We start from the raw sequence: 14,496 nt of genomic DNA on the forward strand, positions 1-14,496 counted from the left end.
GCTTAACGCCAGAAGTTCAAGGCTGCAGTGAGCTATGATCATGCCACTGCACTCCAGCCATGGCCACAGAAAAAGATTCTCTTAAAAAAAAAAAAAAAAAAAAAAGGAAGGAAATAAAGTGGGATGTCAGCAAAGATATTGTCACAATGTGGTTTTGGGGTCTAAGATCTCCCCCTGGTCCCTGTGGTCTTGATGGGGCACTCAGGAAGATGGCCTCCTCCCTTTACAGGGGTTGTCTTAATTTTGATTTCCCAGAAAGCAGATCCCAAGGCAAGGATTTTGGTACAAGTAGTTTATTTGGGAGTTTATCCCAGAAAACACAGTGAGGGGGAAGGGAAGTCAGAGAGAGGAGGAAAACCAAATAAAGGATGCATTAATGAGCAGGTTACCACTGAGGACAACTGTGACTCAGTCTCTCTAAGCCTTCTGCAAAACTGTGGAGAACACACCTCAAAATTATCCCACTGAAGGGTAAGGAACAGGATTATCTGTCCTCTATTGTTTTTCCTCACCGGATGTGGCTTGCTCCTGAGTTGTTACCTCCACAGCATTTCCAGCCTGCCCTGCATGTCAGCCAAGCTGACTCTAGGGGCTAAAGAACTCCCTCCAACAGACAGACCCACCGGGTCATAAAGGAACTATCTGCAGGTAACCTTTGGAGTGAGCCAAGGGTATATGAGTGAGGTACTGACTGCATCTGCTATGGGGTTTGTGGTCCAGGGTGGTGGCTCCTGGGCCATGTGGTGAATTATTGTTGAGCACGTCACCTAAACAGAGTCAATAAAAGGTTTCCCTGAGATGTGATATACTGATACACTTTTCTAGGTGTCCTAAGTATGATGTAGCCGGGAGCTGTTTATGGACTTCTTCCCTGGCTGTGGAAGAAAATACTAGAAGTGGTTGTAGACGAATCCATGGAGTGATGTTCAGGAGAGAGGTTTGGGCCAGAAATAGAAATCTGGAAGTCTGGCAGAAGGAACGAGGATGCTGTGGGGTGTCAGCAGAAAGTTATCTCATTGGCCTCACCTACAGAAAGTTGTCTGCAAGTAAAATTGGATGTAAGGGCAGAAACTTATCTTTCCTTCTGAGTGTGTCATAATGCAAAGTGAACTTCAACCAGTGACCCTGGGACTTTAGCCATGTGCACAGCTCCCCCAACAGGTAGACGCACAGTGTGCAAATGTGTGAGAGTGGGTTTTTGTTGTTTTTATAGAGACGGGGTCTTGCTATTTCACTCAGGCTGGACTTGAACTCCTGGACTCAAGTGATCCTCCTGCCTCAGCCTCCTGAGTAGCTGGGACTATAGGCATGTGTCACCGCACCCAGCTGTGTGTGTTTAGCTACCATAACTAGCTGCCTTTCCTATCACTGACTTTTGATATAATAATTTTAAAGCTACTCATATATTAAGTGACATTGTGTTTAGTACTATAGAGTCTACTAGCTTTTCCCTTGGCATCAGTTTTACCCTGTCATACCCCTGAAGACCCATTTACTCACCTCATGGTCACACAACTCTACACATGCAATAAAATTTCAATTATACACACACACGTAATATCAAACCAGTGATATCCAAATAAGGTCCATTGTTTAGCTAATAGTACTGTATAAATTTCAATTTCCTGGTTTTGATAATTATATCATGGTTATATAAGATATTATGTTATCACCAGGGTAGGCTAGGTGACAGGTACATGGGAAATTTCTTTGCTATTTTCACAACTTCTATCCAAGTCTAAAATTCAAAATAAAAGGTTTTTAAAAAAATATCCAAGAGAGGAAATCCTTGCAGAACTGGCCATTTAAAAATTTTAGGCTCTAAAATTTTTACCTAATGGCTAAAATTTAAAAGAACAACAACAATACCAACTCTTGGCAAGGATGTGGCATAATGAAAACTCATCAACTGCTGAAGACTATATAAATTCATACATCACACTGGAAAAAGTGTATGGTAATATCTACTAATGTTGATAATCCCAGCATTTTGGGAGGCTGAGGTGGGAGGATTGCTTAAGCCGAGGAGTTTGGGACTAGCCCAGACGGAGCGAGACCCTGTGAGAAAGAAAAGAAAAAAAAAGAAAGAAAAGAAGGAAAGAAAGAAAAGAAAAGGAAGGAAAGAAGGAAGGAAGGAAGGAAAGGAAGGAAGGAAAGAAGGAAGGAAGGAAGGAAAGGAAGGAAGGAAAGAAGGAAGGAAGGAAAAGAAAATCTACTAATGTTGAATATGCATATCACATGAAGCAGTAATTCCAATCCTAGGCATGTCCCAATTTCTATAAATGTCAAAACCAGGTAAACTTAAAGTATAGAGTTAAAGGTGGTTATTGGCCAGGCACAGTGGTTCACATCTATAATCCCAGCAATTTGGGAGGCTGAGGTGGGAGGACTGCTTGAGGTCAGGAGTTCCACACCAGCCTGGATAACATAGTAAGACTTTGTCTCTGCAAAAATAAAAATAAAAAAATTAGCTAGGTGTGGTGGTGTGCCTGTAGTCCCAGCTACTTGGGAGGCTGACGTGGAAGGATCCTTTGAACCCAGGAGTTTGAGACTGCAACAAACCATGATCACGCCACTGCACTCTAGCCTGGGCAACAGAGAAAGACCATGTCTCAACAAAAACAAACAAACAAATCAAAAAAACAAACAAAAGTTATCTAGGGAGAAGAGGAGGGAAAATTATCGGGGAGGGGCATGATGGGGGCTTCTGAGGGTGTTGGCAATGTTCTGTTTCTTGACCTGGATAATCACGAGTGTTCATTTAGTAATAATTAATTTAACCATATATCTACTTTGTGCACTTTTCTGCTTGTCTATTATACTTCATAATGAAATTAAGTTAAAAACAAAATGAGAACAAGAAATGTAGAAAGGGCCAGGCGCGGTGGCTCACGTCTGTAATCCCAGCACTTTGCGAGGCCGAGGTGGGTGGATCACTTAAGGTCAGTTCAAGACCAGCCTGACCAACGTGGTGAAACACTGTCTCTACTAAACATACAAAATTAGCCTAGCGTGGTGGTGCATGCCTATCATCCCAGCTACACGGGAGGCTGAGGCAGGAGAATCGCTTGAACGTGGAAAGTGGAGGTTGCAGTGAGCCGAGATTGTGCCATTGCACTCCAGCCTGGGCAACAACAGTGAAACTCTGTCTCAAAAAAAAAAAAAAGAAAGAAAGAAATAGAAATGTAGAAACAATGTACATGTGGAATGATTTAAGCATCTTTTCTAAGTTTATCAATATAACATTTGGCCAAGTCATCAGGTTGGATGGAGCTATAGTCACCATTTCAAGGGTCAATGGGATACTGAAGGTGGGTGTTGGGGGGAGGGATTGCCTTTTGAGATATACGAAGGTAGACTGAGGCCTGATTTAGATGTCCTGAAGCTTATTCAACTTGCCTTAATGCCTAGGTATTCCAGAGAACCAGTTCCTGGCTATTCCAGTCTTCATTTTGTAACATTACTTATAGCTGAATTACGTTTTCCTTTTTCTTTTCTTTTCTTGTTTTTTTTGAGATGGAGTTTTGCTCTGTCACCTAGGTTGGAGTGGTGGCGCGATCTCGGTTCACTGCAACCTCCGCCTCCTGGGTTCAAGCGATTCTACTGTCTCAGCCTCCCAAGAAGCTGGGATTATGCGCATGCGCCACCATAACCAGCTAATTTTTGTATTTTTAATAGAGATGGGGTTTTGCCATGTTGGCCAGGCTGGTCTCGAACTCCTGACCTCAGGTGATCCGCCCACCTTGGTCTCCCAAAGGGCTGGGATTACAGGCATGAACCACTGTGCCCAGCCAATCTTTTTACCTGGCCACCCCAGCTTTGCTACATTTATCTTGACATTCTAATTTACCTATAAAAATAGCCTCTACTAGGAAGCCAAGGTGAGCAGATCACTTGAGGTCAGGAGTTCAAGACCAGCCTGGCCAACATGGCAAAACCCTGTCTCTACTTAAAAAAAAAAAAAAAAAAAAAAATTAGCCAGGTGGCTACTCAGGAGGCTGAGGTAGGAGGATCGCTTGAACCCGGGAGGCCGAGGTTGCAGTGAGCTGAGATTGCGCCACTGTACTCCAGCCTGGGCGATAAAGCTAGACTCTGTCTCAAAAAAAAAAAAAAAAGGAAAAATAACTTATAAAGCAGTAGTGAGTATTACACTCAACCATTAGCCTCATTCCAAATTCTCTTAGGATGTTTATTGATGATATAGATGATAAATACACAAACAGTTGTGATCAGTATCCATATACTTCTTCTTTTCTCTTAACCTTATTTTTCCATACATACTTTTCACTTTGTTTCCTACATACATTATTTTGAGTTTACCTATTTGTCATAGTTGGTAGCTACAAAGTATTCCATTTTAATTATCTATGTTGAGGTTTTTTTTTTTACTCAACCAATTCTAATATTCACAGGAAGCACAATTTCTCCATATCCGTCTCTAATAGGTCAGTATGGACCATTTGTTTCATTCCTGCTTCTTCCTCAAAGTTGCAACTCTACTATTTTCACCAGCTGTGTCAAAACAGGGTTTGTGAAGTGACAGGTTAAAATATGTGGATCATTTGAAGTAATTTCTTTTCTTTACCAAATTAAACAATGACTGTATGCCTTGTTTCATCTTTTGTTGTTCATCTGTATAGGGCTCTTTTCACTCTTTTATTTTTAAAATTCTATTTTTTATTTTTATTTTTTGAGAGGGGGTCTTGCTCTGTCACCCAGGCTGGAGTGCAGTGGCGTGATCTGGGCTCACTGCAACCTCTGCCTCCCAGATTCAAGCGATTCTCCTGCCTCAGCCTCCTGAGTAGCTGGGATTACAGGCGTGCACCACCACGCTGGGCTAATTTTTGTATTTTTAGTAGAGACGGGGTTTCACCATATTGACCAGGCTGGTCTCAAGCTCCTGACCTCAGGTGATCCACCCGCCTCCGCCTCCCAAAGTGCTGGGATTAAGAGGTATGAGCCACCACGCCTGGCCCTAAACTTCTATTTTTAAAGAGACATGGTCTCTCGAACCCTTGAGCTCAAGGGACTGCCTCAGTCTCCCAAGTAGCTGGGGCTACAGGCGTGCACCACCACACTCCAGCTCATCATTCTGTCATTATATTTCAGTTATTTCATGTGTCAGTGACTGAAAGTGAACGTATGATAATCTTGTGAACACAGGGCTTCACACTGGAAAGAAAACTACATTCTATACCTCATTCCTTCTTCAATACAAGCATCTGCAGGAAAAGGGGAAAAAAGAGGCGGGACCATCTATTATTCAACAAATTTCAACTTCACCCTGCCCATCTGGATCTAGTCTCCCTCATTAAATGCAAAGGATGCTGCCACCTGGCTCCTCTCCCTAGCAGTATTCACATCATCTAGGCTAGAAAATCCCTTCCCTTTGGCCCGTTTTGCACAAAACCGAGTAAACATTTTCAAAGTATATATACGCAAAATCATTTGCTATCTCTTTATTATGTATGATGCGCATAGGTGTTACTGAATATTTTGGAGCCTTGATGGATAAAGTATGGGATGTTGATCGGGGAATGTATCTAAACTTTCAAGTTGTGTCCTAATCAAAAAACTCCCTTCTAAAAGCATTTTTACGGTATGTAGGGTTTTACTGGAACAAAATCTCTACTTAATAACAGCGGATCTCCTTTTATTATCTTTGTGCCTACCTGGATGCACGGTTCCAGCATGTTCTCGTCACGAACCACAAGCCCACCAGAGGGCGCTGGTTCCCCGTCTACCTACTGTTCTCCATCAGCGACTCAGAAAATCCAGGTTAAACACTCAGGCAGTCTTTCACATTTAATCCACAAATATTTACCGAGAATTTGACGTGCCACCAGGCGCGGGGCTAGGTTCACAAGATACAGTAGTGAGTTAGGCACGATTCCTACTACCAGAAGCTTAGAGCATAGGGAAGACTAAAAGTAAGCCACCGGCTACAATAGTAGGATAAGTGGAGAGTTTCTAGGTCCGTGGAGTTTGTTGTTGAATATCTGCTCCAGGCCTTAGAAGCCGGCAGCAATTCACTAAAAGATCCCGGACTTGTTTCTGCTCTGTATCCCAGGCAAGGAGCTCCGTCCCCAAGGTGTTTTGTTAGAGTCAGAGACCTCTCCTTGGGTGATTCCATTCGTCAGCCCCACAAGTCCCCGTCTCTGGCCTTTTTCAGGGTCTCCGGCAGCTCTCTGACAGTTCCCCTTCTGCCTCAGGTCGATACTTACTCCAAAGACCAGCGATTACTCACAACTATCCGCCAGAGTTTGCTCCGCCCTTTCTTTTTCCTGTTTAAAATCCGCGGGCTCTTAGTGTTCTCGGTTCCTAGATTTCCTGTTCTGATTCTCGCGACAGTTGCGAGGCCTCGCGTGACGTTCCCTTCTAGTCCCTATTTCGAATTTGAGACCGGGAGAGAGTGTCTGCCCTTGCCCACCTCCTCAGAACCCCTCTGGCCAGGGATGGCGCCTACGTGGCTCGGAAGCCCCTGAATGAATGGGCTTGGCCCAACTCAGGGGCGCATTCCGACGGGAGAGTCCTGGCTGTATTACGGCTCTTCAGTGCGCATGCGGAGTCGATCCCGCGCAGGCGGGCGGGGACGGCAGCCGGGTCTTGTGGGCGGAGCCTGACTAAGTGCCGCCCCCTTGCCGGCTGCATTTTGCTATTTCTGCCCCCCACCCTCTCCCATCCCCCCGCGAGCTGGACTGCGCCGAGGCTTCTGTGAACCGCTTGGGGCCGGCCGGGGCGGGGCCTACCCGACCCGGGTTTGGCTGGCGGGCCCCTAGTAATGCTTTCCTCCCCGCCCCCGGCCCAAAGTGCCACGGTGGCGGTGGTGGCGGCCGCGAGGCCGAGTGTCCCCGGCCCTGCCAGCCTCGCAACCGTAACCTGTAATCCCGACCCGAGGGACGCCCGCCGGGGAGGCGCTAGCCCGCCTCTCCCTGCGGCCGCTGGTCGGCTCCGACCTCGAATCACCCGGCTCACCCGCGGGTCGCAGCACCTGCCGGATGTGGGGAGGAAGAAGGAGGCCAGATGAGGGAAGGCGGATGTAGGCGCCCAGTCTGTCCGCGCCTTGGTGGGGCAGCTGGGTGGGCAAGCCTGCGGTCGCTCCCGGAAACCAGCCCTGGGCTGCGGGGAGACGAAGGTGGTTGGTCCTGCCCTCCAGGAGCGCCCCGACATCGACGTAAAATGACTTGGCACCAGAGCTCCTGCCGCCTCCCCCTTATGCAGCTGCCCTCGCCGACGCCAGGGACTGTAAAGTCAGATGGGACAGGGCCTAGCCGTTCAGCCAACACTTTGAGCTTCCCAGCCAAACTCCTACCCCCACTCCCCGCCTCCGGTCCTCACCCCCTTCCTCTCTCCCAGCCTCGGTGTCTGGTTACGGCTCCTCTGCTCGCATTGTGACTCTGGGCCAGGCTGGGGGAAATGACCCGGGAGGGTCCCATGCGGCTACATAAAATTGGCAGCCTTAGAACTAGTGGGAAGGCGGGTGCACGAAGTCGAGGGGCGGAGAGAGGGGGGCGGAGGAGCTGCTTTCTGAATCCAAGTTCGTGGGCTCTCTCAGAAGTCCTCAGGACGGAGCAGAGGTGGCTGGCGGGCCCGGCTGACTGCGCCTCTGCTTTCTTTCCATAACCTTTTCTTTCGGACTCGAATCACGGCTGCTGCGAAGGGTCTAGTTCCGGACACTAGGTGAGCACTCTGTGCCCCAGGCCATAAGCGAGGCGGCATCAGCTCCCCCAGTTCTCACCCCCCATTAACAGCTTCTTACTTCTGGAGCCGCCCATTCTCTTTGGGCAAGGATGCTCAGGGGCCAGGGATCGGAGTCGGGTGGTGCACGGAAGTGGTGCTGGTGGTGGGTGTGCGTGCGCCTGAGCCTTATCACTCTTTCCTCACCTCTCTTCACTCCCAGCCCTCCCAAGAACAGCCCAACTGATTGCTAAGTGCCATAACTGGATAATCCCTAGAGGGTCACTAGGCCTGTGTGTTGGGGGAGTCTACTTGGTATCAGGGGAGGGGGCGATGCTAGTGTCATGCTTTGGTACAAGAAGCAGTGAGGTTGGTCTTTCGGCACAGGCCCTGTTTCTGACCTCCTGACCTGGCTTCCCTTCCTGGCAGGGTGCCCGAACGCGCTGATGCCCCGAGTGCTCGCAGGGCTTCCCGCTAACCATGTCGCCGCCGCCGCCCGCAGCTGCCTTGGCGCTGCCTGTGCTCCTGCTACTGCTGGTGGTGCTGACTCCGCCCCCGACCGGCGCAAGGCCATCCCCAGGCCCAGATTACCTGCGGCGCGGCTGGCTGCGGCTGCTAGCGGAGGGCGAGGGCTGCGCTCCCTGCCGGCCAGAAGAGTGCGCCGCGCCGCGGGGCTGCCTGGCGGGCTGGGTGCGCGACGCGTGCGGCTGCTGCTGGGAATGTGCCAACCTCGAGGGCCAGCTCTGCGACCTGGACCCCAGTGCTCACTTCTACGGGCACTGCGGCGAGCAGCTTGAGTGCCGGCTGGACACAGGCGACGACCTGAGCCGCGGAGAGGTGCCGGAACCTCTGTGTGCCTGTCGTTCGCAGAGTCCGCTCTGCGGGTCCGACGGTCACACCTACTCCCAGATCTGCCGCCTGCAGGAGGCGGCCCGCGCTCGGCCCGATGCCAACCTCACTGTGGCACACCCGGGGCCCTGCGAATCGGGTACGCACGGCCCGGGGCCCCCAACCCAGCACTTAGGTTTCCTAGAGGCACTGCTCCCCGACCCCTGACAGCATTGGTCTCTGGCCAGCAGAGCAAAAAAGATAAGGCCATAGAGGCCTCGAGTCCAGTATAAAACCCTGCTCTCGCTACTGGTCCATAAAAGCTGCCACCTTAAGGTGGGGGTGGGGGGTGGAGTGGAGTGGGAGTCCCGGGCTTCGTCAGCAAGCTGCATGCGCTGAACCACGTGAAAGCCCCAGAGCTGGCTGGCAGGGAGAGACAGGTCCTCTGAGGGCGCAGGCACATAACCTATGGTTTGCTCAGAGACCCCCCGACTTTTCCCAGACCAGCGGAGTCCAGGCAGCAAGACGGGTTCCTGTGAGATGCAATCACGTTTCATTCTTAGAGCAGTCTGTTCACCCAGTCTCCCCACCTCTCTGCTTTCTCCTGCGTTTAGGGATTAGTGAAAGGGAGCGGGAAGCTCAGCTAGTTCTCTCTCTATCCCTGGGGACTGGGGTCCATTCAGGCCTCTAGCTTTCCTTGGTAGCTTTAGTAACTTTCACTTCCTGAGCCCCGGCTCTGCGTCTGGCTCGGCTGGGGCAGCCAGAAAACAAACACCCCGTGGGGTTCCCAGCAATTTCCTCCACTCCTGCAGGCTTCCTGCCTGTCGCACAAGTCCAGCTTCAGGTTCTCTGCCTTGCCGCAGGACTCCCCCAGGGGGTACTGCGGAGGGAACGGCTGCTTTTCCTCCTTTGGGAACTGGGCCTGATTAGAAAAGGGGAAGGGGGATCTGGAAGGTTTTGGTTGCAGGCACTGCAGGAAAGGCTGGGGAGGGTGAAATGAGGACAGGGGAGCAGTTAGGGACAGAGTGGCTGCCAAGCTACAATGTAGATGTGTGTGCTTATTTGTGCATTGGGTCTGCATGAGGTTCTATGTGCACATGTGCATGTATACCTATCTCCACGTCTGCGTGGTACCCTTGTGTGTACCAGCATCCATATCTGTGTGTACCTGTGTGTGTCACGGTGTGTTTATGGATGTGTATTTACCTCAGCATATATTGTGTTCTGCCACAAGCATGTCCACAAAAATTTGTGTATCATGTCTTTGCCAGACTGGATGCCTTTTCTGGGCCATGCTATTCTCAGACCTCCCACCTTCACCCCCAGGGCCCCAGATCGTGTCACATCCATATGACACTTGGAATGTGACAGGGCAGGATGTGATCTTTGGCTGTGAGGTGTTTGCCTACCCCATGGCCTCCATCGAGTGGAGGAAGGATGGCTTGGACATCCAGCTGCCAGGGGATGACCCCCACATCTCTGTGCAGGTAGACTGGTGGGAGAGGCTTTCCTCAGGCAGCCCAGGGCCCTCCAGAAGGACCCTGCTGATTCCTTGCCTGGCTCCAGTTTAGGGGTGGACCCCAGAGGTTTGAGGTGACTGGCTGGCTGCAGATCCAGGCTGTGCGTCCCAGTGATGAGGGCACTTACCGCTGCCTTGCCCGCAATGCCCTGGGTCAAGTGGAGGCCCCTGCTAGCTTGACAGTGCTCACACCTGGTAAGGGGATTCCTGAGCTCTGGGGGTTGGGGGGATGGTGCTGGATTCCAGCTGTGAATGTGTAAGAAACAGACCATGTGTCTGTATACACAAGCATAGCCTTCCGCAGACTGGGCTATGTGGGCACCGACAGCCCCTCTCTCCTGTTCTCTCTTCTTTGCCTATGTGTGTTTGCAGACCAGCTGAACGCTACAGGCATCCCCCAGCTGCGATCACTAAACCTGGTTCCTGAGGAGGAGGCTGAGAGTGAAGAGAATGACGATTACTACTAGGTCCAGAGCTCTGGCCCATGGGGGTGGGTGAGCGGCTATAGTGTTCATCCCTGCTCTTGAAAAGACCTGGAAAGGGGAGCAGAGTCCCTTCATCGACTGCTTTCATGCTGTCAGTAGGGATGATCATGGGAGGCCTATTTGACTCCAAGGTAGCAGTGTGGTAGGATAGAGACAAAAGCTGGAGAAGGGTAGGGAGAGAAGCTGAGACCAGGACTGGTGGGGTACAAAGGGGCCCATGCAGGAGATGCCCTGGCCAGTAGGACCTCCAACAGGTTGTTTCCCAGGCTGGGGTGGGGGCCGGAGCAGACACAGAGGTGCAGGCACCAGGATTCTCCACTTCTTCCAGCCCTGCTGGGCCACAGTTCTAACTGCCCTTCCTCCCAGGCCCTGGTTCTTGCTATTTCCTGGTCCCCAACGTTTATCTAGCTTGTTTGCCCTTTCCCCAAACTCATCTTCCAGAACTTTTCCCTCTCTCCTAAGCCCCAGTTGCACCTACTACCTGCAGTCCCCTTTGCTGTCTGCCGTCTTTTGTACAAGAGAGAGAACAGCGGAGCATGACTTAGTTCAGTGCAGAGAGATAGGTGAGGCCAGCTCGAGATCTTATACCACTCTGTATTGGACAAAGCCTAGCACAGGGCTAGGCACCAATAAAGATTTCTAATGATGCACAGACAGATGCACAGACAGTTTATGCAGATGTGCACATGAAAACTGAATATCCCTGGGAGGCCTCCCACACTAACAGAACTCTGGCTTCCAGAAGCTGCAGGGCCTGCTCTCTAAGCACATGCTTGCCAGATGTACAAAGAGAAAGTTTGAACTTGGGCCTATCCCGCCTTTGAGGGAGGGAGGCTGGAGCCATCTGGCTGGAGGGAAGTTATCTTCCCAGTCTGCCCTCCATTGGGGCTGGTATACATTACCTGCTTCTTTGCTCATCTTATTCCAAACCCTTCCCCAGGCCAGAATGGGGAACAGGGCTACGTGGGTAGGCCCCCAAAATGAAAGCATAAACTGGATAGAGGAGGGTGGAAGTTTGGTCACCTGTGTGGTCCATACCCTTCCCCAGCTCCCATAGGAATCTACCCATTTCCTGCAGAAGCCAGAGCCATGGTAAGCCTGTTTCCTATCTGCCCCAATTGTGACCTGTCCTCTCTGGCTTGGGGTCCCCAAATCTCTTTCCTCATTCTCCTTACCTATCCCAGGGACACTGGTGAGACTCAATGTTTATTTAATGATTGGAGGAAAGAATGAAAGCATAAGTCAGCGAGGCCGAGGCGCTGTGTGTAGATGGCGACAGCCTCCTACACGCCAGGGCTCCACCCGGATCCTGGCGCCACTGCGGGAGGGCCTGCCCTTGGCTCAGCGTCAGAGTTTGTCCTCTGGGGCCCAACGCAGGGAGCCTGGCCACATGGGAGGGGTGTGGTCCGGAACTCCAACCCCAGGTCCTGCTTGGCCGCCCCTCCCGCGGCTACGCACTACTCCATCTACTGCTGGCTTGCCCCGGGTCCTTAAGCCAGCGACAGTTTTTATTGCCGAACCCAGGCTGGAGGCGGGCGGCCCTAGGAGCCGCGCACAACAGCGCAAGCGGGCTGGATACCGGGAGCCGATTCCAGGGCGCCCACAGAAGCAGAGTCAGAGGGGTAGGCGGGGGTGGGGCGTGCTGTTCGGCGCTGTGGCCAAAATCCGCCCGGCGCTGAAAGAGGGGACGTGGGTGTGAGTCCCAGCATCAGCCAGGGAATCCGCCCCTAGCTTGTTCTTCGCCCAGCTGGGCTCCAAGGCGCCCTCTGCGGGCCCATAGCTCCTACCGCGTCCACCTGCAGAGCAGAGGCTCCTCACCAAAAGCCCCACCCCACCGGAGAGGGTCACGCAGGTCCCGGGGAATCCGCACTCCTTGATCGCGTTAGCCGACTTTGTAGGTGTTCAGGAGCAGCCTCCTAGCAGCCTCAGTTTTCCCCTCCCCGCCCTGCTGGTTCAAGCACCACAGCCTGGAATGGGAGAACTGTTGTCCACCGCCCCCTCCCTCCCCGCACCCCGCCTCTGCTGCAGCGGACCCGCTTTAATAATGTCGCTGGAAAGTGACACGCGATTTATTATTAAAGTAATGCGGGCGCGGGGACGGGAAAGGTTTAATAAACGTGCTGAGATGCCGAGGATTATTCACCGCAAATAAATGAGAGCGCGGGCGGCGTTTTAATAAATAATTTCCCGCTGCTCCCGGGGGAAGGCAGGGGAGGGGGAGGGAGGGGGAGCGAGGAGGAGGGGGAGGCTGAGCCGCTGCCAGAACTCCCGGTTTCGCCTGCCCACGGGCTTCCAAGCCATCCCCGCGTTTTGTGTCCTAGGTTGCTCACACCCGAGATGTGAGGTTCCAGGAGCGCCGACCCAGAGTTGCCAGGCCTGAAGGCGGGAGAGGCTCAGTCGCACCCTACATTTCCCACCTCCAAGATTTTAAGTATAGTTCGCTTGAAATCCCTGGAATGCGCTTTCTTCTGGCTCCTACCCGGAGATCCGGAGTCCGGACAAACCGGGGCAGGAAGGGTCCGTCGGACCAGCGCCTCCCAAGCCGAGGCTTCCAGGTCTCGGCCGGGCTCTTCTCCCTGCTTTTAGCTGAGCCGGGCTGGACGTGCCTCTCTCCTCCATCTAGAGCAGGGTGTGAAGAGGAAGCCAGAGGGGGCTGTCTGAAAATGACCCTGACCCCCTCCTCGGGCTGTCGTGAGGAGGAGGGCCGCTTCGCCCGGCTGCTCGTCATCGCGAAGGCTCCAAAGAAGGGTTGCGCAGCCGTGCTGGTATAACCGAGGGTGTCCTGGCGAAGCCCAGCCCCTGGCGCCCTGGTGACCGGGGGGGTCGATGTGCGGACTGGGCAGAACTGGAGCCCGAAGCTGGAGAGCGCCCCTCAAAAAGAAGCCTGGAAGCCCGAGAGATGAACCCGACTCAGAGAGGGCCAAGACTGCAGACCTTGGGGACCGAGGACACCCTCACCACGCTGGTGGGGGCTGGGGGGATGGCGCGGGCGGTGGCGTGCGGGGAAGCGCCTGGGGAACACCTGGCTCTGCAAGTTTTGTGCCTTAGCGGAAAGAGGCGACATCTCTGGCAAGTTGGGAGTACAGGAAGTAGCGAAGGAGTGCCATCTGGTGGATCCTTCTGGTAGTGACACTCAGACCTGGGCCAGGGGCCTTGAGACAATTTACTTGACTGGAAAAATCTGAATAAAAAAAAGATGCTTCAATTTGTATTCATTTAATGTATATGAATGTGCACATGTATGTGTAGCATATATTAGTATGATATCTATGTAAAATATAATATAGTAGTTATGTGTGCATTGTATGTATACATGTATACATCTAATTTCATATATATGTATGTGGATATATTATACATGAAGTTTTTTTTGAGATGGAATCTCACTCTGTCGCCCAGGCTGGATTGCAGTTGTGCTATCTCAGCTCACTGCAGTCGGGTTCAAGCGATTCTCCTGCCTCAGCCTCCCAAGTAGCTGGGATTACAGGCGTACACCACCATGCCCAGCTAATTTTTTGTATTTTTAGTAGAGACGAGGTTTCACCATGTTGGCCAGGCTGGTCTCGAACTCCTGATCTCCAGTGATCTGCGTGCTTCGGCCTCCCAAAGTGCTGGGATTACAGGCGTGAGCCACCATGCCTGGCCTACATGTAGGTTTTGTATGTATGTATGTGTGTGCAAAAGTCCTCAACCCTGGGGGAAAAAAGAGGCCCTGAAGAAAGGGGGAAAAGGCAGTGAAGGGGCAGAAACCCTGGTAGTCCAGCAAGGGAGGGTGAGAAGGAAAGGAAGAGGTATGAGTATTACCATAGACCAAGGGTTGGGGTGGCACCTGGAGACTCCTGGACTCGACTGCATTTGTATGTATTGTTATATGTATACATATATACATTTATTTTCAAGTATATATTCCATTATGTATCATTCTTTCTTTCTTTTTTTTTTTTTTTAGAGACAGGATCTTGCTCTGTCACCCAGGCTGGAATACAG

The 14,496-nt window shown here is 51.6% G+C and overlaps 1 protein-coding gene across 5 annotated transcripts; it reads left to right on the plus strand.

Annotated features, from left to right (window-relative positions):
* Positions 1 to 3,051: 3,051 nt before the first annotated feature.
* KAZALD1 (Kazal type serine peptidase inhibitor domain 1) lies at positions 3,052 to 13,714 on the plus strand. 5 transcript variants are annotated; one of them, XM_063607525.1, is made up of 6 exons: positions 3,052 to 7,680; positions 8,107 to 8,665; positions 9,777 to 9,992; positions 10,072 to 10,219; positions 10,397 to 10,514; positions 12,831 to 13,714. In XM_063607525.1, exons 2-5 carry the CDS (start codon positions 8,624 to 8,626, stop codon positions 10,489 to 10,491), a joined length of 501 nt encoding a protein of 166 aa, XP_063463595.1. In that variant the 5' UTR covers positions 3,052 to 7,680; positions 8,107 to 8,623; the 3' UTR covers positions 10,492 to 10,514; positions 12,831 to 13,714. The 5 variants fall into 5 exon arrangements, with proteins under 5 accessions (XP_063463595.1, XP_008949067.3, XP_063463593.1 ...); XM_008950819.5 differs by having other exon boundaries at positions 3,053 to 7,680; positions 9,832 to 9,992; XM_063607523.1 differs by having other exon boundaries at positions 3,053 to 7,680; positions 9,832 to 9,992; positions 10,397 to 10,491.
* Positions 13,715 to 14,496: the final 782 nt, after the last annotated feature.

Source organism: Pan paniscus, chromosome 8, assembly GCF_029289425.2.
Source record: "Pan paniscus chromosome 8, NHGRI_mPanPan1-v2.0_pri, whole genome shotgun sequence".
Classification (NCBI taxonomy): domain Eukaryota; kingdom Metazoa; phylum Chordata; class Mammalia; order Primates; family Hominidae; genus Pan; species Pan paniscus.